Source organism: Colletotrichum graminicola (assembly GCF_000149035.1).
Source record: "Colletotrichum graminicola M1.001 genomic scaffold supercont1.44, whole genome shotgun sequence".
Taxonomy (NCBI): Eukaryota; Fungi; Ascomycota; class Sordariomycetes; order Glomerellales; family Glomerellaceae; genus Colletotrichum; species Colletotrichum graminicola.
The window spans coordinates 261984-289597 of NW_007361048.1; the positions used below are offsets into that span (position 1 = coordinate 261984).

At 52.5% G+C, this 27614-nt stretch overlaps 6 protein-coding genes across 6 annotated transcripts; 3 read left to right on the forward strand and 3 right to left on the reverse strand.

Moving 5' to 3' along the window:
- Positions 1–5633: 5633 nt before the first annotated feature.
- Positions 5634–7410, forward strand: GLRG_09025 (uncharacterized protein; the record flags this gene model as incomplete). Its single annotated transcript, XM_008099710.1, has 3 exons — positions 5634–5727; positions 5803–6980; positions 7033–7410. 3 exons carry the CDS (start codon positions 5634–5636, stop codon positions 7408–7410), a joined length of 1650 nt encoding a protein of 549 aa, XP_008097901.1.
- A 1884-nt stretch (positions 7411–9294) lies between these two features.
- Positions 9295–11113, reverse strand: GLRG_09026 (uncharacterized protein; the record flags this gene model as incomplete). The annotated part of the gene is made up of 4 exons (XM_008099711.1): positions 9295–9563; positions 9618–10531; positions 10585–10960; positions 11017–11113. 4 exons carry the CDS (start codon positions 11111–11113, stop codon positions 9295–9297), a joined length of 1656 nt encoding a protein of 551 aa, XP_008097902.1.
- A 2907-nt stretch (positions 11114–14020) lies between these two features.
- Positions 14021–15744, reverse strand: GLRG_09027 (uncharacterized protein; the record flags this gene model as incomplete). The annotated part of the gene is made up of 6 exons (XM_008099712.1): positions 14021–14088; positions 14199–14816; positions 14882–15331; positions 15386–15473; positions 15543–15669; positions 15722–15744. 6 exons carry the CDS (start codon positions 15742–15744, stop codon positions 14021–14023), a joined length of 1374 nt encoding a protein of 457 aa, XP_008097903.1.
- Positions 15745–16445: 701 nt separating this feature from the next.
- Positions 16446–19725, reverse strand: GLRG_09028 (MutS domain V; the record flags this gene model as incomplete). The annotated part of the gene is made up of 9 exons (XM_008099713.1): positions 16446–16990; positions 17045–17193; positions 17243–17517; positions 17574–17974; positions 18067–18154; positions 18205–18474; positions 18525–18565; positions 18616–18937; positions 18988–19725. 9 exons carry the CDS (start codon positions 19723–19725, stop codon positions 16446–16448), a joined length of 2829 nt encoding a protein of 942 aa, XP_008097904.1.
- A 564-nt stretch (positions 19726–20289) lies between these two features.
- On the forward strand, positions 20290–21735 carry GLRG_09029 (uncharacterized protein; the record flags this gene model as incomplete). Its single annotated transcript, XM_008099714.1, has 2 exons — positions 20290–20716; positions 20768–21735. 2 exons carry the CDS (start codon positions 20290–20292, stop codon positions 21733–21735), a joined length of 1395 nt encoding a protein of 464 aa, XP_008097905.1.
- A 644-nt stretch (positions 21736–22379) lies between these two features.
- Positions 22380–24028, forward strand: GLRG_09030 (WD domain-containing protein; the record flags this gene model as incomplete). Its single annotated transcript, XM_008099715.1, has 2 exons — positions 22380–22604; positions 22703–24028. 2 exons carry the CDS (start codon positions 22380–22382, stop codon positions 24026–24028), a joined length of 1551 nt encoding a protein of 516 aa, XP_008097906.1.
- Between the last annotated feature and the right edge of the window lie 3586 nt (positions 24029–27614).

The window sequence follows — 27614 nt, forward strand, 5'->3', positions numbered from 1 at the left end:
ATTCTACTTGGAAATTCATGAGGATGGGGAGATTGTTTATTATGACTAGTCATCAGCTCGTGTTGGCAGAGGTCGTTCTGTTCAATGAGTTATCATGGTAAACTCTTTGAATATTACTTCAGCTTTTTCGAGATACCAACTGTAGCATCTTATAACCTTATAACCACTTATTATAGTCTGTCATAGGACATATTAGGCGTTAATTGCTGCTTGCTATTAACGGCGTCGTTTTTTGCGACATAGTCTGACTACGGACTACGCACATTGCTGAAGATCTATCCGAAAACATTCTGAGTATATGTAGGCACGTCAATCGCGTTTCTGAGGACATAAACATGAGTGGCAAGTACCTCAAACGATTTGTTAGCCTTGAGAATATCGCTGTTGACCCCTTCTTCTATCCTCGGTTACTGTGGAATCGTCTGGGATGGATGAGTCAATCCCGTGGCTTCAGTCTCATAATCTCATCTGCCCTAGTAATTTACAGACGGAAAGTTCAGCTATACATGATCAAAACTTTGCCATTTGTGAAACCTATCATAGGTAAGACTATCGTTAGATTTGACTTTCGGATTCTGCTCGTTCCAAGACCACCATAAGAAATTCGTATATCAACTGCAACATTTTGCCATGTATCGCTTTAATATGAACCGGGTTTATGATGACTCCGAAGCAATAATACACATTATTCATACTACAGAGAGTTGATTGTCTGAATATATGCATGAAACCCGATATTCCGGTTCTTGAAGCTGAAAGAAGCCCCAAATGGGTTACAGATTGGGCGATACTGCCCCCTGAGAGGAATTTACATCATAAGAGATTTTGGGCCCTTGGAACCCCATACTCGTTGGCCACTTTACCAATATTTCAGGCCTGATATTTGTGGGTAGTACTTGTAGAACCTGGTCAGGTTCAACTTCACAGATCAAGTCCAGTGACAGTATCTAATTCGTGAAGATAAATGCTAAATTATCTCTTCTTCAACCTACGTCGCCCTCTTGCTCTTCGAATCTTGGTAAGCAATAGGCTTCAGTTTTAAGTAACATACGAATTCTCATGCAGCCCAGACCGACTGTGCGGAAACATGTTGCCACTAGCACCGTCTGTACTTTCTACATCGGCAACCCATCCCTAACTTCAATAGGCATTGGTTGGCTTGTCGCTGCCTCACCGTATACGTCAGCTGAATATACCAGTTTTAAGTAGAAAACTCCCCCTGCATGCAAATTATTGCGCTGGCCCGTAATGTTGCCTGAGGACAGCAAAGCCTGTGTTTGTAATCATGCGTATATATCGAATAGCCTTAGCGTTGACCTTGGGTAAAAGTTTCCGAAGTCCTCCGCGGAACCTTCATTGGCCAAATTGAAGCTTCCTCTCCTTGTTTGCTCTTGCATGTCTATGTGTAACTTTGTCAGATATGGCCGCGCTCATGATGAAGTTGACGGTTCTCTGCGCCCAGTGCAATCAATGATGGACGAGGTAACATGGTGATATGGGAACGATGCTAGACGCGCTTGACTGGAGCTCATAGGCATGTTTCAGAGGCGATAGCTCTGATTATCTGAATCTCTTCAGTAGAAATCTGTCGCAACTAAGGCTGTGGTGACGTTGTCCGGCGGCCCCGACGCTTCGTAGACGAGTTCGGACCCACTTTCTCCGGAGAATGATGTGTAATATGCCACCGGGCGCGTCGGGGCGAAAGGCCCACAAGGACCTTATTTAACGGAGTCATGGCCCGTATAGTCTTGTGCAAGCGTTGAAGCTCGACCGGCGAACGTCTTTTTCTTATACAAGGGGCAGTTGATGATCACGTAGATCAAGGCTCTTTGCAGCTTGTCAGTGTTGGTAGCAAGCTAGCTGTACTTTGGCCAGGTTGTGTTGCCATGTCACGTATGCTGTTTAGTGCTGCAGGCTGCTCGACGGCACTAAGACCGTATAGGGCTCTCATTTTAATTCCATCCCCAACAATATATGCAGCAAGCGTGCTTTTCGTTGTTAGCAATTCCCGTCATTGATGACGAAAGGGTTGAAGCACAAAACTCGCGACACCTTCGGGCAGTTTCCGGCGCCGCTGTTACGTGACCTTAGCCAGATTCATCCCATGGAATGAGGGTCGCCCAGACTAGGAGCAAGCCGGCGGTGTGGGGACCAAACAAAGACGTCATTTTCACGAGCAAATCCAAGGTTGTTCACCGCATCCCAAGACCCCTGATCGTTTACCGCACGTGTGGCAATTGCGGGTAGTGTTCATCGGACCCTCCGGGACGCCTATCGTGGAATACACTATTTCTAGATCAACATTGCAGGCCGGCTTGTTGTCGAAAGGACCGAATAAAGATGGTTGCCGTATAACTGCCGCGAACCGCTGAAGTCGATTTAGGCAGCTCGTCACCCCATCGCCTGTGGTTCTTCATATAGGCATCATAAGTGGCTCCGAAATTGAAAGCGAGATCCATCGTTCTGGGGCCGGACCACATAGCCTTACAGATAGATTGGCTCAACTTCTAACGCAGGATGTGGGCTTGTCGCCAGCCCCGGCTGCCTCAATCGCAATCTGGGACCGGTGTACCTACTTGCTCTGATACCCTCACAGGCGGCTCTCAGCTCTCTGCGACCAGGGTCCGGATCCACCACCAGTCGAAAAAAAACTTGGTTCGTCGGTGCGGGACCGAGGGTGCAGAATTTTCCGGGACCGGCGAATCGGCCACACTCTGGGCTTGGCACTCCCGCCCCCCGTGATTTTTCCCAAGAACACGGGAAACTTTCTCCCGATTTAGTCGAGCATTGCTCAATGAGAGGGCCGATCTGACCTTCATCTCGGAACACACAAGTGGCCGTCTTGGAACGTTTCCAATCCTTCATGTGGTGGAGTTTTATGTTATGAGCCGTAATTTCCCTCTCGTGATATGCACGAGTTTACCCGACATGTGAGGCTACGTCTCCGATGTTGATGCCCACTTCATTGTACCGTAGACTGCTTCGGCCGAGGTATTACGTCTTCTCATTGGCGAACAGGTAAAAGATGGCCCGGTCTTCTCCTCCGCGCCAGGCATCTCTCGCCCGGGCAGCGGGGGCAGCGTGGTAATCTGGGTCAGACAAACTGTCGAGGACATGCAGAGTCAGGGTCCTGCCCCCTTTGGTTAACGGCTTTTTGGCCCAGAATAGATGCGTTGTATGAAGATCTCTTGACTAGTGTATGCCAGTCATGAACACTATGTGTTTATCCATAAAAAGAAATCAGTGGCATTGGCAGAGAGAGAGAAAAACAATGGAGATGGAGAAACCATGTTTTCATCAAGGACAAGAGGGATCGTATTGACAGCGTACCTTAATGTTCATCAAGAAGCTCGACAAGGGAGACTTGTTGGATGAGCAAGTCGCCGGGATACAATCTCGGGAACGATTCCCGTGGCTATGAAGGTCAATTGTGAAATATCTACAAGCAGATGATGGAATTCTGGACGACGCCAACCTGTACGTCACCTTACGAATTCTACACTCATTGGGCAGGGCTTCTGTGCGCCAAGAAGGTCCAACATCGGGCTTCATTATCATCTCCTGCAGCATCGACCAACAGATTGCTGCGGGCCCCGAGTCAGTTCGTTCAGGGTCTGGGGGAGTTGACCAGAGGGTTGCCTGGTACTTCTTCTCCGGTTCTTGCGGCTATGCGGGTGAAAAACGGGCACAAGAACCCAAGGGCCGTCAGTTCTTCCGTGCCCGAGACCAGCGGTCGGGGTTTTGCACTACTTCTCATTGGTCACGATGGTAACCCTGATCCGTCCGCTGTCTTGGCCCGCCTGTTAACGCCCGGCGCGCGCCTTCGGATTTCCTAATAGAGTAAAACCGAGTACAGGAAAAAGTTGTAGCGACGTCATCCCGGACATGCTTGGAGCACGAGGATATATTAGGTAGATCGTACTTGGCATCCCACATTGGCTCCAGTAGTACGTTGCACTCCACAGTTAACCGTAGCGAATGTTGGCTCGTCAGTTAAAGACGAGAACAAGACAAGAATAGAGGATTCACAATACCAAGGGCTAGGCAGCAAACAAGCAATCGACAAGAGATTTGGCCAAGCGTAATCTCCAGTGTATTTATCTAGGCGCCTCTTGTCGTTCTTGGACGTTGTATTAGCACATGGTTAAGCTTTATTGACTGCATATGGCATGTCTTTCGGACAACGTCGACTCGCCAGTCGACGCGGCAAACTCCAGACAAAAACAAAAACCGCATCTTCTGCATGTTAGATGCAGCAGCACATACGGATAATATTCTTACGATAAGCTGGACCTTCTCCGGAGTCAGTAAATAATAACCTTGCAAGAACTATACGTCATGTGGCCCACCGCCGGCGAGACTATGTCACCAACAACGACCGATATTGACAAATCGCAGGCAAGCATTCTCAACATGAAACCTGGTTCTGTCACCGTCGTCCCCACGTTGCGGACCCAACTTAAACTGGGAAAAGAGCTACCTAAAGAGGTAAACAAAACGGTCGGGCGAGAGACTGTGTCAGTAGTCCGTAGCTGCAAGCGCTCTCGGCGGCTACGATGCCACCCAGCCCCTCTTGGCGCTTCTCTGTCTCTTGAGCTCAGCTTCGGGCTCAAGGTTTGCTGCAGGGCTCGCGCAGGCCCCCCTGACTCGCAAAGGGCGCCGCCCAGACGGGGATAAACCAACCGGGTGTATGGATAACGACCAACGGTATCGGTATGCACGAACGGTAACCGCAAGGTGCCCTTTTCGCACCTTTTTCGCTGCACGACTTATCGATTGGTATCAAAAACCTCAAAGGTGACGTCGAGGTCTCCAACTTGTCTCCATCAGAACCCCACCGATAATATGCAGATGGATACAATTGCGGCACCTCTTTGAGCCCTTTTCTCCTCTTTGGCATACCAATGCTGCCTTATCTCACCTCAGCTGCCGTCTTTCGCGTCGGTTTCTCTCCGAATTCTGCCGCGCAAAGGACGGCATCTCCACGAGCCCGCGTCCCAGTCTAGAGCGGTGAGGCTACCGTATTCCAGTGTTCGACAACGACGAACCCCGCAAGACTCTTGCTGGGCGCCGTACTGGCTGGGTGGGCACCTCACCAGTTCCATGACGGCGTCTTCTCCGGGCTGACGACATGTCACCGTCTCTCGTCGCCCATGCCCGTGGATCCGGGTGGATAGCCTTGACCCTCCTCCAGAGGGATCTTGGATGGTACGGGGATTGGGGGAAATCGGGGCAGCCTTTTGGTGATTGGCTATAGGGTTTTCTGGGTTGGGTTTTACCCCAAACGCCAGGGTCTGGGGCTTGCACAAGTACCTAGCCGTGTTACCATGCCATGCCAGTGTACACTAGGCCAAGCATGTAATCCAACGGTATGACTGAGGAGATTGTACAGGGTGAGGAGAAAGGGTTCAGCTTATGGCACTGACGTTGCCGATCTTCATCCGGTGCTGTGTGTTGGGGATTTCATCTATAAGGTCGACGCTCGCCGTCCCAATTCGCATCTGATCTTCCTGTTGTTTCCCCATCCACCTCGACTGTCTCAACTTGCCTCTTCGATCGATTTGCGACCTACACCCTCGGTGTTCTCTGGAACACGATAATCAGATACTACCCGCTGTGAAAGAGTCTCCGAAATGGGCAAGCTTAATTACTTCGGCCTTCGAGGCAAGAGCCTTAATTGGGCCATCAGTATCATCGCAGGATGTGACTTCTTGCTTTTCGGATATGGTAGGTCTCATACACCCAACCCAGCACGGACTTGATCCCGAGACGACAGCTTGGTTGACTCAGCTTTCTCTCCAGACCAGGGTGTCACCGGTGGTATCCTCACCCTCCCTGCCTTCCAGTCTCAGTTCCCTACTATCGATTCTGAGCCTGAAGGCCTCCTCGGAGGGCTTACCAAGAGCCAGCGCTCTACCAACCAAGGTATCGCCGTCGCCTCCTACAACTTGGGCTGCTTTCTCGGCGCCATCATCACCATCTTCATCGGAAACCCTCTCGGTCGCAAGCGTATGATCATCCTCGGTACCGCCATCATGGTTGTTGGTGCTGCTCTCCAGGCTTCCGCTTTCTCCATTGAACACCTCATCATCGGACGTATTATCACTGGCCTCGGAAACGGTGGCAACACATCGACGGTCCCTACCTGGCAGTCCGAGACATGCAGCTCACACAAGCGCGGCAAGCTCGTCATGATTGAGGGTGCCCTCATCAGCGGTGGCATCATGATTTCCTACTGGATTGATCTTGGCATGTCTTTCGCCCCCGGATCTGTCTCCTGGCGTTTCCCTCTGGCCCTGCAGATCCTCTTCTGTGTCTTCATTCTGGCCTTTGTCTGGAACCTGCCCGAGTCTCCTCGCTGGCTCATTCTCAAAGGCCGCGACCAGGAGGCTAAGGAGGTCATTGCCGCCATCGCCGACCTGCCCGAAGATGACGACTACTGCAAGAACGAATACGTCGTCATGAAGAAGACCGTCGAGGAGATGTCCAAGGGCACCTTCAAGGATCTTTTCACCATGGACAAGAACCGCAACTTCCACCGCACCTGCATTGCTTACGTCAACCAGATGTTCCAGCAGATCTGCGGTATCAACCTCATCACCTACTACGCCGCCGTCATCTACTCTGGCCTGGGAATGTCTCGCTTCATGGCCCACTTGCTGGCTGCTCTGAACGGTACCGAGTACTTCATTGCTTCTTGGCCCGCCGTCTTTCTGGTCGAGCGCGTCGGCCGCCGCAAGCTTATGCTTTTCGGCGCTGTCGGTCAGGCCATCACCATGGCCATCCTTGCCGGTGTCAACTCCCAGAGTACTTATGCTTGCCAGATTACTGGAATTGTGTTCCTCTTCGTTTTCAACACATTCTTCGCTATTGGATGGCTTGGTATGACTTGGCTCTACCCCGCCGAGATCGTCCCCCTACGCATCCGCGCCCCCGCCAACGCGCTTTCTACGTCTGCCAACTGGATCTTTAACTTCATGGTAAGTGGCTTCAATATCAGCCCCTCAATCACTCAATGCTAACAAAGACTAGGTCGTCATGATCACTCCCGTCGCCTTCGACTCCATCAAGCATCACACATACACCATCTTCGCCATCATCAACGCCATCATCGTCCCCGTTACCTACTTCTTCTTCCCTGAGACCGCCTACCGCTCCCTGGAGGAGATGGACTCTATCTTCTCCAAGGCCGCTTCCGGTTTCAAGGGTGCCTTCGATGTCGTGAACGTTGCCCGCCACGAGCCCCACCGCTATGGCAGGAACGGCGAGCTTCTCGTCCACTACGACGATAAGGAGACTGGTCACGCCACTACCCGCGAGAACCGCCGCGAGAACAGCACCAGCAGCAGTGAGCACAACGGCATGTGGGCCCGCCAGGACGAGGAGACACAGAAAGTCGAGAAGTCCTGAAAGGTTTAGCTCTACGGTGGTATTCAAGTGGTTCGCCTCCTGGTTGGGGGTTGGGAGATTGACAGGCCACAATGGGTATCAAAGCGACTCATTGCGCCACGAATTATGTCTTCGCCGCACAGGTTCCGGCTTTCTCAAATGGGCACGGAATGACTTCCAGTGCCATTAATTTCTATTCTCTTGTGTGGCCTGCAGGCCTCTAACCCTGTTAAGAGATACCATTAGATTGTCTAGATTTTGAGCATTAGATACCACAACAATGTGTTGAATGATTGCACGACTATCTCCATTGACCCTGTGACTTGATGGCCAGTGAATCGAGCAAGCGAGATAGGAGTATACCTTGACTACCAAGAGGTTCCGACCTCGAACAGGCGCTTGGATTTCCCTGTTTCGGGGGCAGCTCTGAAGGCAATATTGGGATTTAGACCTTTTCCCGCCGTGAATTTACCATATCCCAATCGATGAAACTCTGGCGTCCGTCCGGGCGCGTAAGCCTCACACTAAGGAGCCAAGGAACGTTATCCATCCCGGCGGGCCCTATCAAGGGCGCATAGGTACACAACAATACGCTAAACACAGTTGAATAAACACAGTACAATCATCGTGCCCCGTACTTGACAAGATAATGGACTGATTCCAGATAGAAACACAGTACAATGCAGCCGGTAATGAACACGGATCTATCAGGCTTTACTTGCTACGGCGGACAGTGTGGAGTTTAGCGAACAGGGGAGGATGAAGTCTCAACAAGTAGACCATGACTGGATTAACACACTGTTCATAACACTACCTATGCCCCTTCGAAAAGGAGCCTCATACCTCCATGAAATGTACCCCGCACGTTCCCCAGGAATACCACTGTCTTCCCCTTGGGGTAAGGTTGGGGTCCCCTTGGAGTCAACTTTGTAATGCAACTTGATCCAACAGTCTTACGAAAGGTCGGCTGACATCAAAACGAATGTGCGCCCCGTCTCCGGGTTGCCCCATTCGGATATCCGGGACAGGAATGTGTAGCCGCCAACCCCAGCCTTTCGACCAGCCCAACGGCGCGTCCCTGGACTTGTGTAGCCATAGCTCAACTGGGTAGTATTCCGAAGCCGATTTTCCGCAAATACTTACTTATGCCTCGGACCAAGTGGCAAGGATGATATCTAGCTACATTCCTCGGCCGTCATCCGTTACAGACCCCATGGGGAAAGAAGCACATTAACCAAACAGGGCTACGCGACGATTAATACGTTACAATGAACGTAGCCTATGAGCGAGGTACGTATCAGTACCGTTATCATGACTAGTTAGCCGCTTCGCCGGGGTCGTATATCAGATGGACTAGCATAGCTTCTCGTGATGTTAACATTGGCCCGTTCTGAGGATGGAGGGCTCGTCAGAGTTTCGTTCCGCTCTCTGCGGGTTCGGGTTCTCAAATGACTCACACGACGCGGTTCTGGAAGCTAGCAAAACATTCATGTTTTCTAGTTGCGGAAATAGGTTTAACAAGTTAAGTAGGATGATTCATGAATTAATGGCGGTCGCAAATTACTCAGATCGTGATATGAAGATTATCAGAGGTCTAGATCAGACATTAATCTACCACGCTATGTTTATCTTTTGGAGAATGATTCTGTGAACCATGCATACTGCGTCTTGTTGGCAGATGAATACTCATCTTCTCGATCAACATGTGGTCAGCAATCTTAGAGCATTAGATAAGGGGCCATTGAGACCACAACCCAGAGCTCGCAGCAACACGTTAGCTCAGTACTCAACCATACACGAGTTAAAATTTCTGCGGAGGCATGTCAAAATTTGTCACGTCTCCAGATTCTCTATAGGCTCCCTGAGCTGGATTTGAAAATGCAACTCAAAATCATCCTAGCCCATCTACGCTGGCAAAGTTACTGAAGAGCGAGTTTGCTCATCCACGACGTCGCGGAAAATCCGATCCTTCTTTGCAACGTCGTCAAGTCCGGTGCGGTCACCAAACACCTCGTCCATCTGCTCGAGCGTTTTCCCGTTGGTCTCGGGTACGCAGAACCAGGTCCAGATTCCGGAAAGCAAACAAAAAGCGGCGAAAAACACGTAAGCTCCAAACCCTGTCCCTTGGACCATTGGAGGAGTTATGAGACCGATGATGAAGTTGTTGATCCAGTCTGTCTAAAGTCAGCGCATGCTCACCTCAAAGAATTTTGGTCGAGGCAACCTACTAGAGCACGTAGAAATAGCGACGCCCTTGGCTCTCAGGGAGGAAGGGAAGACCTCAGACGGCATAGCCCAAGGAACCGGGCCCCATGTAGCTCCAAACACGAGCATATACAGCAGCAAGAAGGCAACACTGACCCAGCCCTGGGTAGTGTGGCTTGGCCAGTCATTCGAATAGAGGCCAACGAGTATGGCGATGGCAGTGTGAGAAATCGTCATTCCCAAGCTCCCCACGAGCAGAATCCACCGGCGTCCGAAACGGTCCATGGTCCACAGGCTGGGGATGACACCCACCAATTGAACACAGTTCAGAACACCAGACATGATGAGCTGCATGTTGTGGTCGAGGCCCATAGTCTCAAACAAGGTGGGAGAATAGTATATCAACGCATTGATTCCAACGAATTGTTGGAAGAACATCAGGAAAATTCCAACTTGCGTGCGCTTGAAGCATCCCTTTTTGAAGCAGTCGGTCCAAGACACTGCTTCGAGCTTCAAGGTACTTACTACGTCTCCTTTGCTGACCAGAGTGGGGTGACGATCAGCTAGAACTGCGGTCTGAAACCGGGCCTCGGCAATAATGTCCATCCATTCACGACGAACCCGCGGGTCGGTGTCTGGGAGGACGCGAAGCTTGCACAGGCTATTTAGGGCCTCAGTTTCACGCCCCTTGGACGCCAACCACCTGGGGGAGTAAGGGAGGAACACGGCGCCAAAACCGAGGAGAAGACCGGGGAGGATCTGGATGAGGAATGGCAGCTGCCACGCCCAGTGGCTTGGGATTTCCTTTGTACCGAAAGTAATCCAGAAGGAAATGACTATCCCGAAGACAATGGACAGCTGCTCGAATACGAGAAGAGATCCGCGGATCTCCGGAGGCGATATTTCAGAGATGTATAAGGGGACCACCATGGAAAGCCTAGGAATGTTAGCATTTGAGAGGGCCAGGCAGATATCAGGTGAAGAACTTACATGCCGATACCCAGGCCTCCGATAAAGCGACCACCCACTAACATGTTGTAGTTGACAGCCGAAGTCTGGATCGATGAGCCGATGGTGAAAACAACAACGGCAACCATGATGGATCGCTTCCGGGAAATCATGTCGGCGATCCACCCCTGATTCATGGCACCGACAAAGGCACCCAATGTGATCATCGCCGTCATGAGGCCCTTTTTGAAGCCGGATCCAGCAGCGTGATCCGAGACTTCCGGGAACCGTTCGAGAAACTGATCCATGACTAGGGTGACGGAGATGACACCTTGGTCGTAGCCGAAAAGGAGGCCGCCGATGGCGGAGAAGGCTGCACATATCGCGACATAATGGGAGACTAAAATCCCACGAAAACCTGCCATTCGTTTCAGTATGTAGCATCAGCATGGGCAACGACGATTGTAACCCTACCCGAAGGTCCATAGGGCTCCAGGGAGGCATTGGATAGAACCGTCTCTTGCTGCTCTGTTGAGACGCCAGGATAGTTGGACGAGGCTTTCTCCGCCATGGAGGAAGCTGGTGATCGGTGGCCCATCCTGCCAAGTTTCTATTGCAGTTAGCTTGAGGGGCTACAAACACAGAGCTCTGGGATCGAGATAAGTACGTGTTGATATGAAACAACTACGTGACTAAGCTGAAGACGCAGAGAGAGTGGCTTGGGATGAACTCACTTGGATTTACACGATCGCAGGTGCCAACGGATGAATAGTTTGCAGGATTTCCAAGTCATCCAGTCCGATGAAACGGAGAAACAATCTCGGGGTATTATCACTGTGGAGAGAAAAATGGGATTGGATCGCACCCGCCCGAGTCGTAGAAATCGTCAATCAAATTCAATCATGACATGCAACGAAGTCTTTATAGGCAGGTTGCCGCCGTAGGAGTTGTCTTATAGCCAGGCCGCTCCGACTATACCATCAACATTCACAGCATTCCCCGTGGGGTCCACCATAGCAATACGGGTTGGATTCCAGGATATTGGGACAGAATGGGGAAACCAGGGGCACCCCTTTGACTACCACCACGTGATATGATACAGTTATACTGATTTGATATGTTGGAAAAGCAGATTGAACCATGATTATGCACACCCCGCTTGGGGAGCCTGGCAGTTGGAGTTTGAGCCCCGATGACGGCACCTGGCGTACGATGCCTGCCGTCTTGGAAAACGGCCGATAATCGAACACCCGGGTGGGACTACATGGATGTTTCGAAATAAAAACGCTCTGCGATAGGTTGGACCGGGTCTTCTACTCATCTCTAGGCCTATGGAGCGCATGGGGGACGTGGTCGTTTGTGAGATTCTCGCAATCTCTTGCCCATGGGGATAAATGGGGCTCCTATGGAGTCGTCTCTCTCGCAGCTAATTAAGCGCGTCTAGCGTCGTTGAGGCTCCTTGCCTCCGTAGGCATTGGTGGGTTTGGCAGGGCATGATGGCGGGTCAGAGGGGCTTCAACGCGCATGAACACCTGCCGTCATAGCTCGAGGAGCCCGAAACACAAGTTTTCTTGTTGATGAGGTCATTCGGTCCAGGGGAGCCTGGACAGAGCTTGTGGGGGGGGATCTGAAACCTGAGTCTTTCTGCCTCATTCACGGCTCAGAGGAACTCGCCCCGATGCCTCCATGCCCTATTCTAACTAACTAGGAAATGATGAATCCTACTGAAGGTGACATGGCTATACCTAAATAAATACTACGCAGAATGGATGAAGGGGTGAAAGAAAAGCAAGCTGACAATCAGGCTCGAAGAGGTGGAAAGTCGGCCATGTCGACGACATATGTGGTAACTTGGCCCTGGCTTTGTTCCCCAGGTTTGCCCACTTCCCCGTATTCTGTCTTCAATCATAATCATTCCCGGATCTTGTTTGGTATTATCTTGAGTTGTGGGAATGATTCAACTACTTGTTCTGGGGGTTCTGGGGTTAGCGATGTGGGCACGTTGTGGGATGTGTGGATCTTGCATCCCTGACGTGGCCCAAGTCAACCAACATATGTGCAACTCCAGTCATGATGTAAGACTTTCAAAAAGCATGCAGGGCTACAGGCAAGAAATTTGGTCAAGCCCTCGTAGCCTGGTCTAAGAATTCCACTGAGTAAGCCACGGCTATCGGAAATGTCTTTTTTTCGTCAGTCGTTCCATCGTTCCCAGGCACATAGTCGTCTAGAGGGTTCCCCCACCTCCCCGAAAAGAATCCATGCCCGGTTTGAATCGTGACAGCCACGCAAAGCGGCTAATGAAATGAACGACTGCCAACTGCATTGCCCAGACCCTTTATTACCCCATACCCCAGACTAGACGACCGGGCCAATACTGGGTGATGCGGAGTAGCCAGGTACCTGGACTTAACTGCTATGTAATGGGCTAGCAGCTACTCCAAATTCAACAGGTTCTCTCGGACCCGAGCCGGGCTGCCCGGCCTTCGGATGTGAAGGTCGGGGCAACTTGCGCCGTTGGGCCATTGACCAATCCAGAGCCTGTCCAAATCTTCCACTTGCCTCTTCTACACTTTTTGGGAGCAAAAGCAAAGAACCATGTTTTACGCTACCGCTAGTCTTAAGTTTAACGACCTTAATAATGCCGTAAGCATAGTCAAGTTCTATAATAGATAAATTACACACCAGTATGCGTCGCTTGTAATAGCTGCGGGCCAGGGGGATTCTACCAAGATTGTCAGGACAATAGCAAGTTATTAGTAAATATCCTGCCGGCAGAGAATCAGGCAAGAATCTACGAGCCGGTGGGTATTCTCTAAGAGCTGCCGCTAACATAATCAGCCCGGTTCAAGGTTACTTTCAAGACAGATGCTATCGAGTTCACGTATATTCTTTTGAAATGTAAGTCTGTGCAGGTCCAGTTGGCGTCTGCGAATTCGGCCATCAAGCTTGGTGCTGCACTACCAGAATCTATGATAAAGGGCATCAGCGTACGGTTTGACGAGCACCGAAACCTTACAAAGAGGGCATAGCTATAGTCAGTGAAGAGCTCATCTCATTGGAAGAACATTGGTCTATCACAAGAATCCTCGGATAGACTGGATCTTCTTGTCTGGAATAGGTCTACATGTCTCTCTGCCTTTCCAGCACTGCTCGGTTCATTATGAACAACCCCTGACCATATCCCAATGCTTTCCGTCTCACAATAATTTAGTCACCATGTAAGCCCATCATACCGCCGAAGAAGATAATCAGCCAGTCCTGCTCATACAAACCCAGACTTAGAGGGTTGATTCTTGGTCGGTGAGAAGTGGCATCACACAAGACATGCCGTTTCTCATGTGTGTTGCGCTTTGACGAGACAACTGCACCCAAATTCCCATCAGGGGTGCCGTGTTGTACCACACGACCTATGTTAACAGAAACTTTCGCTTCAATGACGCCGTATGAATGAGTAGTCTCGTGTACAATTTGAATGAGTTCAAGAAGGGTTGCATTCGATACGAGGCCCGTCAAGGAGGACTCTATCCGATGCAGATAGTTGACCGTCTGTTGCCTACCCGTCAGTATACCGCAAAAGAGGATGATTAAAACTTCCGGGGTAGTGGAGAAAAGGAGCTTCACAGACCACCAAAAACAAAATGGCTTGGATGACTCACTATGAGGCTCAACAACAAGTCTGCCCTTCTTGACCTCATGTGCTGTAACATGGTCAAGTTGAGATGCCTTCTTCACGCCCGATTCGCGAGACGAAGAGCCGCGAGTTTGCTTGTTTAGTGAGTAGCACTGTGGGGTAGCATTATTCTGCGTATACCTGGGATTGGTTCCGGTGCTCGTGAACGTAGTTTGTTCGGTCTGGGTGGCACCAAAGAACTGGAAGTCGCGCGGAACGCTGGAGCCGCTGAAAGCATATGTGTGACTGGTCCGCTCTAGATTGGGAGCAGCAGGTTCCTTCTTCTGGGAGATGCTGGATCTTTTCAACGCAAATGGATTTCGTATTCGCTCGACCACTCGCGAGGCTACAGGTCTTTGCTCAATAGTGCGTCCGGAGATTCTTGAGGGCGTCGAGGTACCCGCCTGTGGAGTGACCGGTGTTGATAATCCTGAAGCTCGCAACTTTTGCGTACGAGAGACAGATGTTGTAGCGCCTTCGCTGCAGGATTCCCAGTGTATCGATTTATCCGAGTCGGACATACTGTCGCCGGTAGATGGCACGTTTGCACCCTCCTGGAATGGCTTGAGTGCGCCAGAAGAGGCTTGTATATCAGTCTGCGTCGCTACATCTGCTCCGTTCATTAGTAGTTACAACACGGAGTTGCAAGTCTCGTTGCTGGATACCTACCATTACAAGAGACCGCTGTGGGACTAGACTTGGACTGACCCGCATCACCGTCGTCTCGTAAATTGCTCGGATCATTGGAATCTCCAGCGCCTTTCTCCAGAACATCCATCCGCGCAATTGCGGTAGAGAGTGTCTCAAAGCAAAAGGTCTGATTTGTCCTCACAAGACTTGTGAACTCTTGCTGCGAGAAGAGCATACCGATGTGAGGGCTTATGGCGTTTTGAAGCTCTTGACGCATGATTGCCCACGTATCAGCTTCCTCGCTCACGATGACATCGGTCGCGATTATGAAATCTTCGATAAGATCGATTCGGCTTGTCAGAATGTCGCGGAGAAGATTGCCGATCCGAGGAGCGATGAGCTGCTGGAGTGATGATACTGCAAGGGTGACCGATACATCGTAAATCGCAAGAAGCTCTATAACCTCTGTCTTCCTGTCGAAAACGCCATCTTTACGATATCAGCAGAGAGGTTCAACGTGTCAGAAACCATACACGAGCTTACCCCCAACGTAGATGTACTTCAGGGCGACTTCGAGAGCTGAGGCTGTAAAGGCATGCTCCTTCAACGCGATTTTTCGGATATCGTTCTGCTGTAGTGACTCTCTATGGTCAGCTCTGCCATCATTCGTGCATAGGAAAAAATGGAAGCAGGTACTTACCACAATGGTGAGGTCGAGAATGTGGTCAATGAGACCGCTCTTGCCGCGAATGATGTGTTCATGGAGTTGCCACTTGTTGGTACCCATCGTGAGAAGGATGTCTGCGCCCTTCTTGGTCTCCCAGAGGCTATGAGGCGGTCAGCCTACCGATCAACTATTCAACTGCTCATTATGCTCACGAGAGGACGTCAGACTCGTCCATGGTCTCTTGGCCTGGCTATGCCTGAAGTGTAGCGGAACGACGGTGTCCAGGATGAAAGAAAGTGAATGGAATTGAATTAAATTGGTATTGTGAAGGTGCGATTGGAAGAGGGAAAGCGGTTGATTCGATATGTGCAATGTGAGTGTGTGAAGAGCAGCACAAGAAATCGCGGGCGGAGGAAGAAAGCAAGGAAGGGGCGGGTGCTCCCTTCCTGCCGGCGACCCTTGGTGCAACAACATCTCGAGGGAAGTCGCGCACATCCATAGGTAATTAGTCAACACTTTTATTTAAAATACTAGGGGGAAAAAGGCCGATAATGTCTCAGTTTTGCAATATCAAAAGATTCGAGTACGTATCTCGGTTTCCATGGCATTACGCCCTCCTCTTACCCATGCGATCCGTTTAACCGCGGATGCTGTTCAACTAGAAAGACTAGATATCACTCGTCCGCATATAAGCTAAAAGGGTAAGTTTGCCACGGATGAGGTCTGTCATTGTGGTTGAACTCTTGAGCGGTATGTGAGAGAGAGGCTCTGTGGGCATCTCCAGCTGAATAACAAGGAACAATATTTGACTTCCTACTACGTCTGCTAACTACCTGTCTTCACTTCCTCTCACTTCAGTCCCGACCCTCCTCTATCAAGTCAACGGCAAGCCCAAGACGATGAGATAAGCGCAGACCGCATACAAGTTCAACTTCTTCAAAGAATATCCATATCAACGGCGTCGAAGACGTCTTCATCATCGAATGAGCCGTCTTCCCCACTCCGTCCCACCTCGCTTCCGTCTATAGTTTCGCTGCCATTCGCTTTCCATTCGCTGCTATCCACTCTGTTCTCACCAGCCTCGTTCTCGATCGCGTCCATGCGCAATATGAACTCCTCTCGCAGACGAATAAGATAGCTCTTCATGGCAGGCTCGTCTAACTCTGAATTACTGACCTGCTTCAGGTGGTCATGTAGATTGAGGATAAGCTTCCGTCGGTTCAATATCTTTCTCGTCTCGGACCCCAGCTTCTTTTTCTCTCTTCGCTGTCGTAACGAGACGGCGACTTGCTCCGCCACCTCGAGAAACCGTTTTGGAAACGGCATGGCTTTCGCAAGCGTGATCCCATACATTGAGTCGTTAGTCTTTCCAGATTCCACTTTATAAAGCATCGTCATCTTTGGCACGTTATCAGCTGTCGTTGAGATCTGCGTAGCGAGGTGAAGGTTCAGCACTCCGGGGTGGTTGGCGAGAACATCGGCTGCTTGTGGTTAGCTTCGAAGCAGGTCACTGGCAACATTTTATAAATTCTTACCAAGCTCTGTGAAATGGGTTGCGAACCAAACGACTGCATGACTTTGAATAAGTGCCTCGGCCATGGCTAGCGCGATGGCAAGTCCATCCCGGGTGCTCGTGGCTCGACCAAGTTCATCGATGATGACAATGCTTCTGTCGGTGACGTTACTGTCGATTGTTAGCACCAAGGCATGATCTTGCACGGGCCAGTATCAACCTGAGAATGAATGCCATCTCTCGCATTTCCAGAGAAAACCTTGACATGTTGAACTCAATCTTGTCGTCCGTAGTCACGCGCGCAAAGATGTTGCGAACAATAGCAAAGCTGGCATATTCGGCAGGCACAAAGCACCCAATTTGTGCCATTATCTGCAGCAAAGCGATGCTCCTGATGTACGTGGTCTTGCCGCTCATGTTGCATCCGGTGACGACGTGGAAGCGATACTCATCGGTGGCGTAATAGTCATTAGGAACAAAATGGTCTCTCAAGCTCTGCTCTATAGTCAGCCTTCTATGGACGAAATTGACGGATCACTGAAGTTCCGAACCTTATCCAGGATTGGGTGTCTGGCCGCCTTCATTGCTAGAGTGTCCGATATCTCGGGTCTCCTCCAGTCGTTAGTGGAGCTTGATTGCGCGAACGATGCGAGCATGTCGAGTAGAGCGATGCTGTCACAGACGCGGTAAAGTGGCTGCAGCTGGGTTCGGATACTGTCTATAAGATCTTGGATCACTTTGTCGCTTAACATGACAACTTCAGCGACGGAATCAGCAATTCTCTGATTGAGCTTCTTGAGTCGGACGGTCAGACATTCAATGTAAGGTCCCTTTCGAGTCTGGTTGACCAGGACGGGCGGGATCGGGCGTTCCTCGAAGTCAACCGCTCGTAGCCTAACCCAATACTTGCGGCCTGTGTCATACCGGAGGTCGGCTTCAATGTTGTATTCATCTGCAGAGTGATGAGCATCAGTACGGGACAGAAAATAACAAGCATGGGAACGGCAGGTTAGAGTCGATTCCAATCCAAGCCCGGACACTTACTATTCAGCTCCTCAACATGAATGTGTACATCGTTGGTGTTTTCTTTGTATGCTTGTCGGGCGACATCGAGAAGACCATTGACTCCGGACTGATAGCAGGTCAGTGCAATCACCGTAGAAAGGAGATGATCGTGCCTACCTTTACTGCAAAGGTTCTCTGGTTTCGGAGGTCTAGGGCCGACTTTACGTATGTGACGTCTTCGATGATGCTCTTATAGATGAGGTTTCTGACAGTTTCTGTAAGTTCAGGCTGACAAAGGTCTCGTATCTTGATCAGGAGGGGGCTTGTAGCAGGCCTCAGTGCTTGGTAGATTGTAGGAACGGCGTCTAGAAACGTTTTAACCATCAGGATATGATTCATTGCCCTCTCGGATGCTTCCACCGATGGCTTGTTTGGTATAATGACGAGCTGGGATTGTTAACTGGCCGATTAAAAAGGGGGGCCTCAGTGTTCCCCACCTGTGTTAATACACGTTCGATGTCGAGGACAGATTTTAGCGCTTGAAATAGTTAGCATCGAATGGTATGAGCGAAATGAATATCATTGAACCTTCTCGAATTTCAAGAAACATTTCATGGTTATCAAGGAGCTCCTCCAAAGCATCATAGCGTGGCTCAAGATATGAGTCTTTGAGAGTTGATGGCTGGAGAAGATTGCTCCGAAGCACTCGACTGCCCATTGGCGTTCTAGTCTGCTTGAGGATACCAAAAAGGCTATCCTTGGATTTCGAATCGCGAAGGTTCTGCAGGATTTCAAGGGATATGATGGCGGACACGTCGATCATCATGGTATCCTCAGAGGGCTGATATCGTATGCGCAAAGAATGGGGTATAATGCTCAAAGAGAACTCAAGTTCTACAAATTTGATGGCCTCAATTACGGTTAGAAACTTTCAGCAACTTTAAAAGGGGAGCTTCTTACTGCAGAGAAAGAACAGGTTGCGAAAAAGCTGCCGCCAATCGCTACTTTGACGGCTTCTGCATCCTCTCGGAAGGCGAGGGTCTGGATGTACTCGAGTCCTCCCACTTCCGACCAATGCTTTCGGTCGAAAGGAATAATCCTGGTATCTGGCATGTGTTCCTCGATATGACTGTAGAGCCTAGATTTCGGATTTGGTGGGCAGCATGAACTAACGATCAGGAGATGTGACGGTTCCGTGATCTGAAGTTTATGCAGAGTTCGAACGAAGAACCTGCTATCTGAGATTTGGCTGAGAATGGCCTCGCCAGTGTCGACGTTGAAGAATGCAACACCGACGGCAGGGGTTATTCCACGACCCTCGTTTAGCGCGCACACGACGGTGTGTTTCTCACTATGGGGGAGGAAAGGTGTTTGCGAGGTGCGGGTGGTGTAGGAAGTGCTTGGCCGCGTTATGAGAGATCGGCTTGCTGCCTGACTTTTATCATCATAATCGTAATCAGCGCTTGACGTATAGTTTGTCTTGGAGACAAGTTCTTTCGAGGAGGATGACACCGTCATTCCCGTTGAAGCAGCGTCTCTTCTTAGAGCTGCTGAGAGACCATCTCTCTCAGGGGTAGCTTGCGAGAAGTAGGAAGAAGCCCGCGGATAATGTCCTTGCGTGGGTGGAGATGTTGTAGCAAAAGAGTTCGTATCCGAATCCCAAGACTCCGTCGAGGCTTGCATGTGCTGCGGGTTCATCTTGTCAGTTGGGCTCAGTAGTCAGCATACGGCTCTTTGAAAGGGATGTGCAGTAAAAGAGGTCTCTCAACGGAAGGGAACAAAGCCGGAACCCAACAGAAAAATCGCATACTCTGCTTCTAGAGCGTGGAGCGAGAGAGAATATGTCGTCGGAAAGATGGAACACAACCACGCACTGAATCGACAGTCGCGAATCAGCACTCCTTCCCGACTTACACGGCGAACCGGGGTTATCCCGACTGAGTCTGGAGGTGGAGCCACACCGACAAGCCACAGCATGCACGGACTATGTCTATCCTTACGAGCAAGGAAACACCTCAGCCACAAATGTGATGGCGAAAGGTGGAGTCATCTCGTCATCCCCGTGGCCCCCGACACGTCTGGAAGAGTTTACTACAGGCTATTCCAGCAATCCGCACAGCTCTCCGCCGCCGCATCGCGTCGCGCCGCGACACCACGACTCGAAATCCCCATCTCAAATCCGTCCTCGACTGCTTCGAGGCTGGGAGCGCGAGCCGAAGCCATCGCGACACTGGTTTCCAGTCGCCGCCGCTCGCCGACAACATGTTCGGCATCTTGGGTGCCCGCGACCGCAACGATGGCACTGAGGAATATGCCTCGTTCGACGAGCTGTTCGCCGCACTCAAGTCGCGGATGCAGAAGGACGGCTACAAGGTCGTCAAGTCGCGCACCCATCGCAACAAGGTCGGCGGTACCTACGAGAAGGGCAGCGAGGTCGTCCGATGCGACCTCGTGTGCGACCGAGGTGGACAGCCGTACAAGTGCACCGCGACGCAGCTCAAGACGTCGACGAAGAAGACCAACTGCCCGTGGAAGGCCAAGGCCGTGAATCGCAAGACCCTGGGGAAATGGATCTTGACAATCATATGCAGTGAACATAACCATGAGGCACGAACCCCCGATCCGCCGACCGACGAGGAAGATGCCGATGCAGAGGGAGACGCCGACATTGTCCAGGACGCCCCAGCTGGTATGTTTTCCCTAAGGCCGGCGAGCTGTCGACACATACTGATTTGAACAGTTCCTGAAGTACAGAGTTCTGGCCCGGCGCCAGATCCTACGACAGCTGCCCTACTCGCAGTTGTCGGTGTTACGCCTAACACAATGCGACTTACCGGCGACGTCTTCCACAACTTCAAAACAGAATACCGAAAAATGTCGAAGCCAGAGCGGTTGGGCATACTCGCACAGCTGCAACTACGTATCGCGGCCATTTATGCTGTCGAGAACGAAGACATGCAGAGGCAAGAACGGCAGGCCAGACAGGAGAAGAAGCATCAAGAGATCGAAGAGAACCGACGTAAGTCGCAAAGTGCGCAACAGCAACAACCGCAGCAACAGCCACAGCCACAGCAGCAACCACAGCAGCCGCAGGCACAACAGCAACAACAACAGCAGCAGCAGCAGCAGAAGCAACAACAACAGCAAGCGATGCCCCAGCAACAGCATCAGCTTCAGCATCAACAGGTACAGCAACAACAACATCAGCAACAGCAGCAGCAACAACACCAGCAGCGTCAACAGCACCAACAGCCGCAAGTACAGAATCATAATCATAACCACAACCACAACCACGTCCAGCAACAGCTGAACCAGATGTCCCGGGACGGCATGACGGGGATGCCGAAACACCCATTCGAACAGAACTCCCACGACGAGCACGTGCAGTATCGGGACCGTCAAGCTGAGATGGAGGAAAGGAACCAGAGGACGATGCAGATGCGCGGGCAGCAAATGAGCAACGCATTCCAGCAGAACGCCGTCCAGCAAACGCCCATCCCGGTGCCCCAGTTCGGCATTCAATCCGGCATGCAGTCGGCGCCACCCAATGCAGCAGTGTTCCGCCACTACGCGGGGACGCCGGTCAACAATGCCGTCCCGCAGGGAGGCGCCGGGGGTTCACCGGCCACAGGGTCGAAGCGGCGCGGCCGGCCGAAGAAGACAAACATGGACCAGAGCCTCGACGCCAGTCTCCATATGACGAGGTAGCAGTGGGGGCCTGATGACCGAGAAGAGAGCAAGCAGTAATGCGCCAGAAGTAGGCAGACTCGATATGTAATATGAACCGGGGGAAGGGCGGGGCGGGCTAGGTAGGGACTACTATGTACGACCGGGAGGAATTGGAGGATGGCGTTTATAGGGAGATCAATGCAGCAGCTGTCTGGACATGCTTTCTTTCTTATCTCTGAAAAAGCACACATATATGGAGGAGGAAGAGGATCCTCAAGGATGGCTTGCGCTCGGTAGTTTTTTTCTTTTTTTGTTCTTTTCCCCTCCATCATCTGAACATGGAGGGGAGGCTTTCCTATCTTATCTGTCAGTACCTATGCTCTCACTACCTAACAGAGTCTTCCTATGGCCTCACCCGCACTTGTTAGCGCTGACGTTTTCCCCTATATTCTTCAGGTGGGGAGGGTACATTGAGTACTCCGTACCTACCGTCGCAACCACGGGCAAGTTTTGGCCGATGGTCCGTCCCCTGGTTCACCGCACGGGTGGTCCCCCCCCACACCCCCCGGTCCCTTTTTCACAAAATTTCTGCCCCACCATCCCGCATCGCCGCCTTCTGAAATATTTCCAACAAACCCGCTCGACGAACCGACTGACCGACGGACGAAAGCCAGCATCGCAACATGTCGACGGTGCTACCCCCGCCCTCGAAGCGCCAGAAGCGCGAGACCCTCGCCAAGACCCAGACGCAGCAGGATGTCACCGCCGTCGCGCCCGGACTCGAGGGCTCGTTCAAGGCCCGCTTCGTCGACGGCGACGGACAGCAGCTGGCCGAGGTGATCGAGGTGCCCCTCGCCGACGCCTCGGAGAAGAACCTCACGCTCCTCCTCAACACTCTGCAAGGGAAGGTCAGTAATAATCCCCGCTCATCTATCCACTCCTCCCCCGCGATCAACAGGCCTTTCGTTCGTCCTCGTCGTCGTCGCCGTCTAACACCGAAATGCAGGACAGGGAAGACTTCCTCCCGTATAAGTTCCGAATCCACATCCCCGACTCCGACATCGTCGTCGACCAGTATCCCACCAACCTCCTCGAGCTCCTCCGCAGCCATGGCGTCGCGAACCCGTTCGAGACCACCGTCACCCTCAGCGCCGAGCCCCAGGCCGTGTTCAAGGTGCAGGCCGTCACGCGCATGGCCCACCGCATCCCCGGCCACGGCGAAGCCATCCTCGCCGCCCAGTTCTCCCCCGAGACCAGCAAGCGGCTCGCGACCGGCGGCGGCGACAAGACGGCACGGATATGGGACACGGAGACGGGCACCCCCAAATTCACCCTCGCCGGCCACGCCGGCTGGGTCCTCTGCGTCGCCTGGTCCGCCGACGGCCGCCGCCTCGCCACGGGGAGCATGGACAAGACGGTCCGCCTCTGGAACCCGGACACGGGCGCCGCCGTCGGCCAGCCGCTGGCCGGCCACGCCAAATGGGTCACCAACATCGCCTGGGAACCCTACCACCTCTGGCGCGACGACACGCCGCGCCTCGCCAGCGCCAGCAAGGACGCCACGGTGCGCATCTGGGTGGTCAACACGGGCCGGACGGAGCACGTCCTCTCGGGCCACAAGAGCAGCGTCAGCTGCGTCAAGTGGGGCGGCACCGGCCTCGTCTACACGGGCAGCCACGACAAGACTGTCAAGGTCTGGGACGCCGTCAAGGGCACCCTCGTCCACACCCTCTCGTCCCACGCCCACTGGGTCAACCACCTCGCCCTCTCGACCGAGTTCGCCCTCCGCACCGGCTTCTTTGACCACACCCCGACCCCCGACGGCGAGGACGCCCGCCGCGCCAAGGCCAAGGAGCGCTTCGAGAAGGCCGCCCGGCTCCAGGGCAAGGTCGCCGAGCGCCTCGTCTCGGCCAGCGACGACTTCACCATGTACCTCTGGGACCCCTCGCAGGGCACCAAGCCCGTGGCGCGCATGCTGGGCCACCAGAAGCAGGTCAACCACGTCACCTTCTCGCCCGACGGCACCCTCATCGCCAGCGCCGGCTGGGACAACCACACCAAGATCTGGAGCGCCCGCGACGGCAAGTTCATCAACACGCTGCGCGGCCACGTCGCCCCCGTCTACCAGTGCGCCTTCTCGGCCGACTCGCGCCTGCTCGTCACGGCGTCCAAGGATACCACGCTCAAGGTGTGGTCCATGGCCACGTGCAAGCTGCAGGTCGACCTCCCGGGCCACCAGGACGAGGTGTACGCCGTCGACTGGAGCCCGAGGGATGGCATGCGCGTGGGCAGCGGCGGCAAGGATAAGGCCGTTCGGCTGTGGTGTCACTAGGAGAGGTGCGCCCACGTGTGTGATTGGTTGCGGTGGATGATGGGCTTTTTTTCGGCATCTAGGCAAACGGATACATAAAAGAGAATATATACCCCCTTTTTTCACACTTGGCGAGCAACAATTCCTCCTCCTCCTCCTCCACCCTTTGGTAGCCGGTTGGGTCTGCCATTGCGCCTGAACCATCCAGCAGCCGCAGGGCATGTTTCGACATGGCCATTTCTACTATGCACTCGCGCCACCCTCAACGGGGGGATGCCGCTCGACGCAAGTCTCTCTTCATCTGTTGTCTGCGCCCGTAGCTCGGGGATTGACTATTTGCTTCGTCTGGCCGCTTGAGTTGAGACGGGTGTCTAGCACGCGGACAACCCTACTCCAGCATGGCCCTCATGGAATCTTGCGATACTGCCATATGGTGTGCGTTTCCTGATGACTCTACGCGGCCTGGCCTGTGCGAAACCTGTGCCTGACACCGGGCCCATGAAACGATGCAGTTCTTCTGTGGGGAGAGCTCCGGAGACGCCAGGGGGGGGATCTAGTACAGGGTTGTATCTGTCGTGGAGACTATACCAACGACACCATATCGTCAAGCGGCGGGACTGTCAATCATAAATAAGTACGTCACGACCAGGCCTCGATTGCATACTCAACACCCAGACAATCGACCTCTGCCCAATGGCGGTCGAGGCCTCTCACTATATTTGTTATCGTTTAGTCACTCGCAAACCTTTGACGTGTCTTTAGTCTGGGCGAGAGGACGCGACCAGCCCCGAGATGTATCCGGCCCGGTTCCACCCGTCGATTTCGGCCCCGCTCGCGGGTCAACGGAGTTGCATCGGGCCTCCCCCCCCCCCGCAGCACATTGGACAGGATGTGGCGGAACATTGGCGTTTGCGCCGTGTACCAGGTCCTCTACAGGCCGAGTCAAGCCATGATATCATCCATCTCTCCCCAGCCTTCCAGAAAATCAAGTGTGGATGCGCAGACCAACCGTTTCCTTTTTCTCGCACCAGAGCTCTATGGCGTTGCTTCCTCTTGCCGGATCATTTCGAACCACCACATGCATGCAACGCATGCGGACAGTGTATCGTTACCTGAGAATCTCTGCGCATGGAGCTGATCATCATCCGTGCCTCCTCTCGATCCCCTGCAGAACTCGCCGATCTCAAAAGCGAGAGCAAGGTCACGCGTCCATTGAATTAGAGGGGGTTCGTACTATGGATACTTGGATGTAGAAAAGAACGAATCAAAATGCTCCGAAATGTAGGCCATGCCAAAGAGGCTGAAAGGACGCGCCTCGCCGTGAGTCGAATGTTGCATGTTCTTCTGCAACGTAGCCTTGGCGTTATTCCGTCAAGCCTGACCATCCATCCCATCTGCCCCTTGCCCCCAGGGGCGGCTTTTCCATCCAACACCTCTCCGCATCAAGGAGGGCCGCCTGTGTTAGCGTACAAAACTGGTCTACTGGTGGGATGTGCCATTTCCGCATCAATTCTGACATGACTGTGATGGTAATGTGCTGTAGAAAGTAACGCTAGCGCTTTGGCGGGATGGCAAGGCCGGGCCGCCCCTAGTAAGCCATCACGGCGAGGCCGTTGTCGTTTCAAGCCGAACTTTTGGCCCCTTGGGCCGAATGACCGACAGTCTAACGAAGCTTTGGGACATTCAGGATGTGGATACCGGAGCAAGAGTTTTCGTCAAAAGGGTGGCCTCAGAAAACCCAAGATGAATCTTGTGTCGATCTCAGGCCTAGGAAGAGCGTTCTTAACAAAAATATGCAACAAAAGTTCTGTTAGAAATGATGGATTCCTTTCCGCATCCAAGTAGCTTTGCACATGCAAAACGGCTAGGTCGCAACCAGCGCTGGGGAAAACAAGACTGGGCTTAGTTCGCTGTCGGTGAAGTTCAGGGCTGCGCTTTCGTTGACGACACATCTGCTAGTCCTGACGCGCTTGCGAATCTGAAGATTGGCTGCTTGCCATCCTGTATTTAGCCTACCTATAGAAGCTGTAAGAACTAAGAGAGAGTCCACTGCACCATCGGGAGATTTCGGGCGCGTGCCGTCCATGTGGTCGACTGGAAGCAAATGGTGAAAGCACACAGAGGAATCTGAGGAGTAAAGGTTAGGAGCAGTGCATAGCAGCATCGTAGTGTGCAGCTGGGGTTGCCAGTTGAAGAAGAGGGTGTGTGGCCGGGGCTGGGGTTCGTTCTGCCAGGTGTGTGCGGAGAAGTGGAATAACCAACTGGGTCTGGCTGTGGGGTTTTCCGTCTTGTCCACAGCATCTTCACAGATGCCACGGGGCTGATGTGAAAGTTGTGACTGGAGGGAAGATTCCAGATACGAAGCCAGATCCGTCTTTCGGGATTGATTGGGCATCGACAGTTACCGGATTTACAATGCTGTCAGGGGTATCGGCCATGAATGAGACATTTCCACCGATGGGTGACGATGTTTTGCTATTTCAGTGCCCACAAACAAACACCAAGAGGAACAGTTGGTGAAAATTCACTCAACAACTCAAAGGATCAATGCCGTAGCACTTGCCGACTAGGTATCCGTGTAATCTCGTTCTAGTGAATGCATGCATCGTCGATGCAGTGCTTGAGGGGGGTGGAAATCCAAGGCCGACTACGTGTGACATTCTCATCACCATGGTTGTTCCAGGTGTGGGGTTGGCTTCAACAGACGGGATCAAGAACGGACCCCTCATTTCAGCCGAGGCCTCCACGCCAGATAGCGAGGTGCTATTAGTCGATGCACTAGTTCAATCTCCATGCCCAGTGGCCCAGAGTTTGGCAACACGCGTTCAGGTCATGGTTCGGCCCCTCAATTTCTCTTGTCATTACAAACCCCTCATCCCCTCTGCAGGATTGGTGGAAGGCGAGGACACAGATGGTGGTGGTGGTGGTGGTGGTGGTGAGGAACTCTTTCGGTGTTCATGCAGCAAGCACATGCTTCCTTCAAGTACGAGGGTTTAGATAGTAGGCGGGGGGATCGTTGTGGTGTTGATAGGGCCAGCGGATGAGGCAGGGAGTCTTGTCCAACTTCTTCATCAGATACATACTGACAGAAGCCCAGAAGGCGAAGTTTCCCCGCTCCGCCCCGCGACCTGTCTGTTGGTGGGCGTTGCCGAGCCATCCCTCCCGTCCAAGTGGATCAATATGGGTGGATAACTGGGCCGAACCAGCCGGCTGATTGATTGAATGACCTGCGTGATGGAGACAGAATGGAGGTCGATCCCCATTTATGAACGCGTCTCCGGAGAGGTGCGCTTGTTACATGGGCCGAGGTGCCTATCCCGCCGACAGGGGCTCTGGTCTCCAATAGCGAGACCAAAGAAAGCGAGGAGGGAGAAACGTGGAACAGTACCTACCCAGCTACCTACCTAGTTCAAGCTCGCATGGAGCATGCGCCCGGCCAGGGCCGGCGTTTCTGCCAGGGGTGCCTGGGCATGACCTGGGCATTGTGAAAAGGCGCATAGGAGGTTGCTTTGGTCACTCGATCAAACTCTGGAGGCTCTGATCAACACCCTGCCATGGCCAGCTATGGTAGCAGGCTTCTTGTCAAATGTTGCCATGGTCAAGGTTG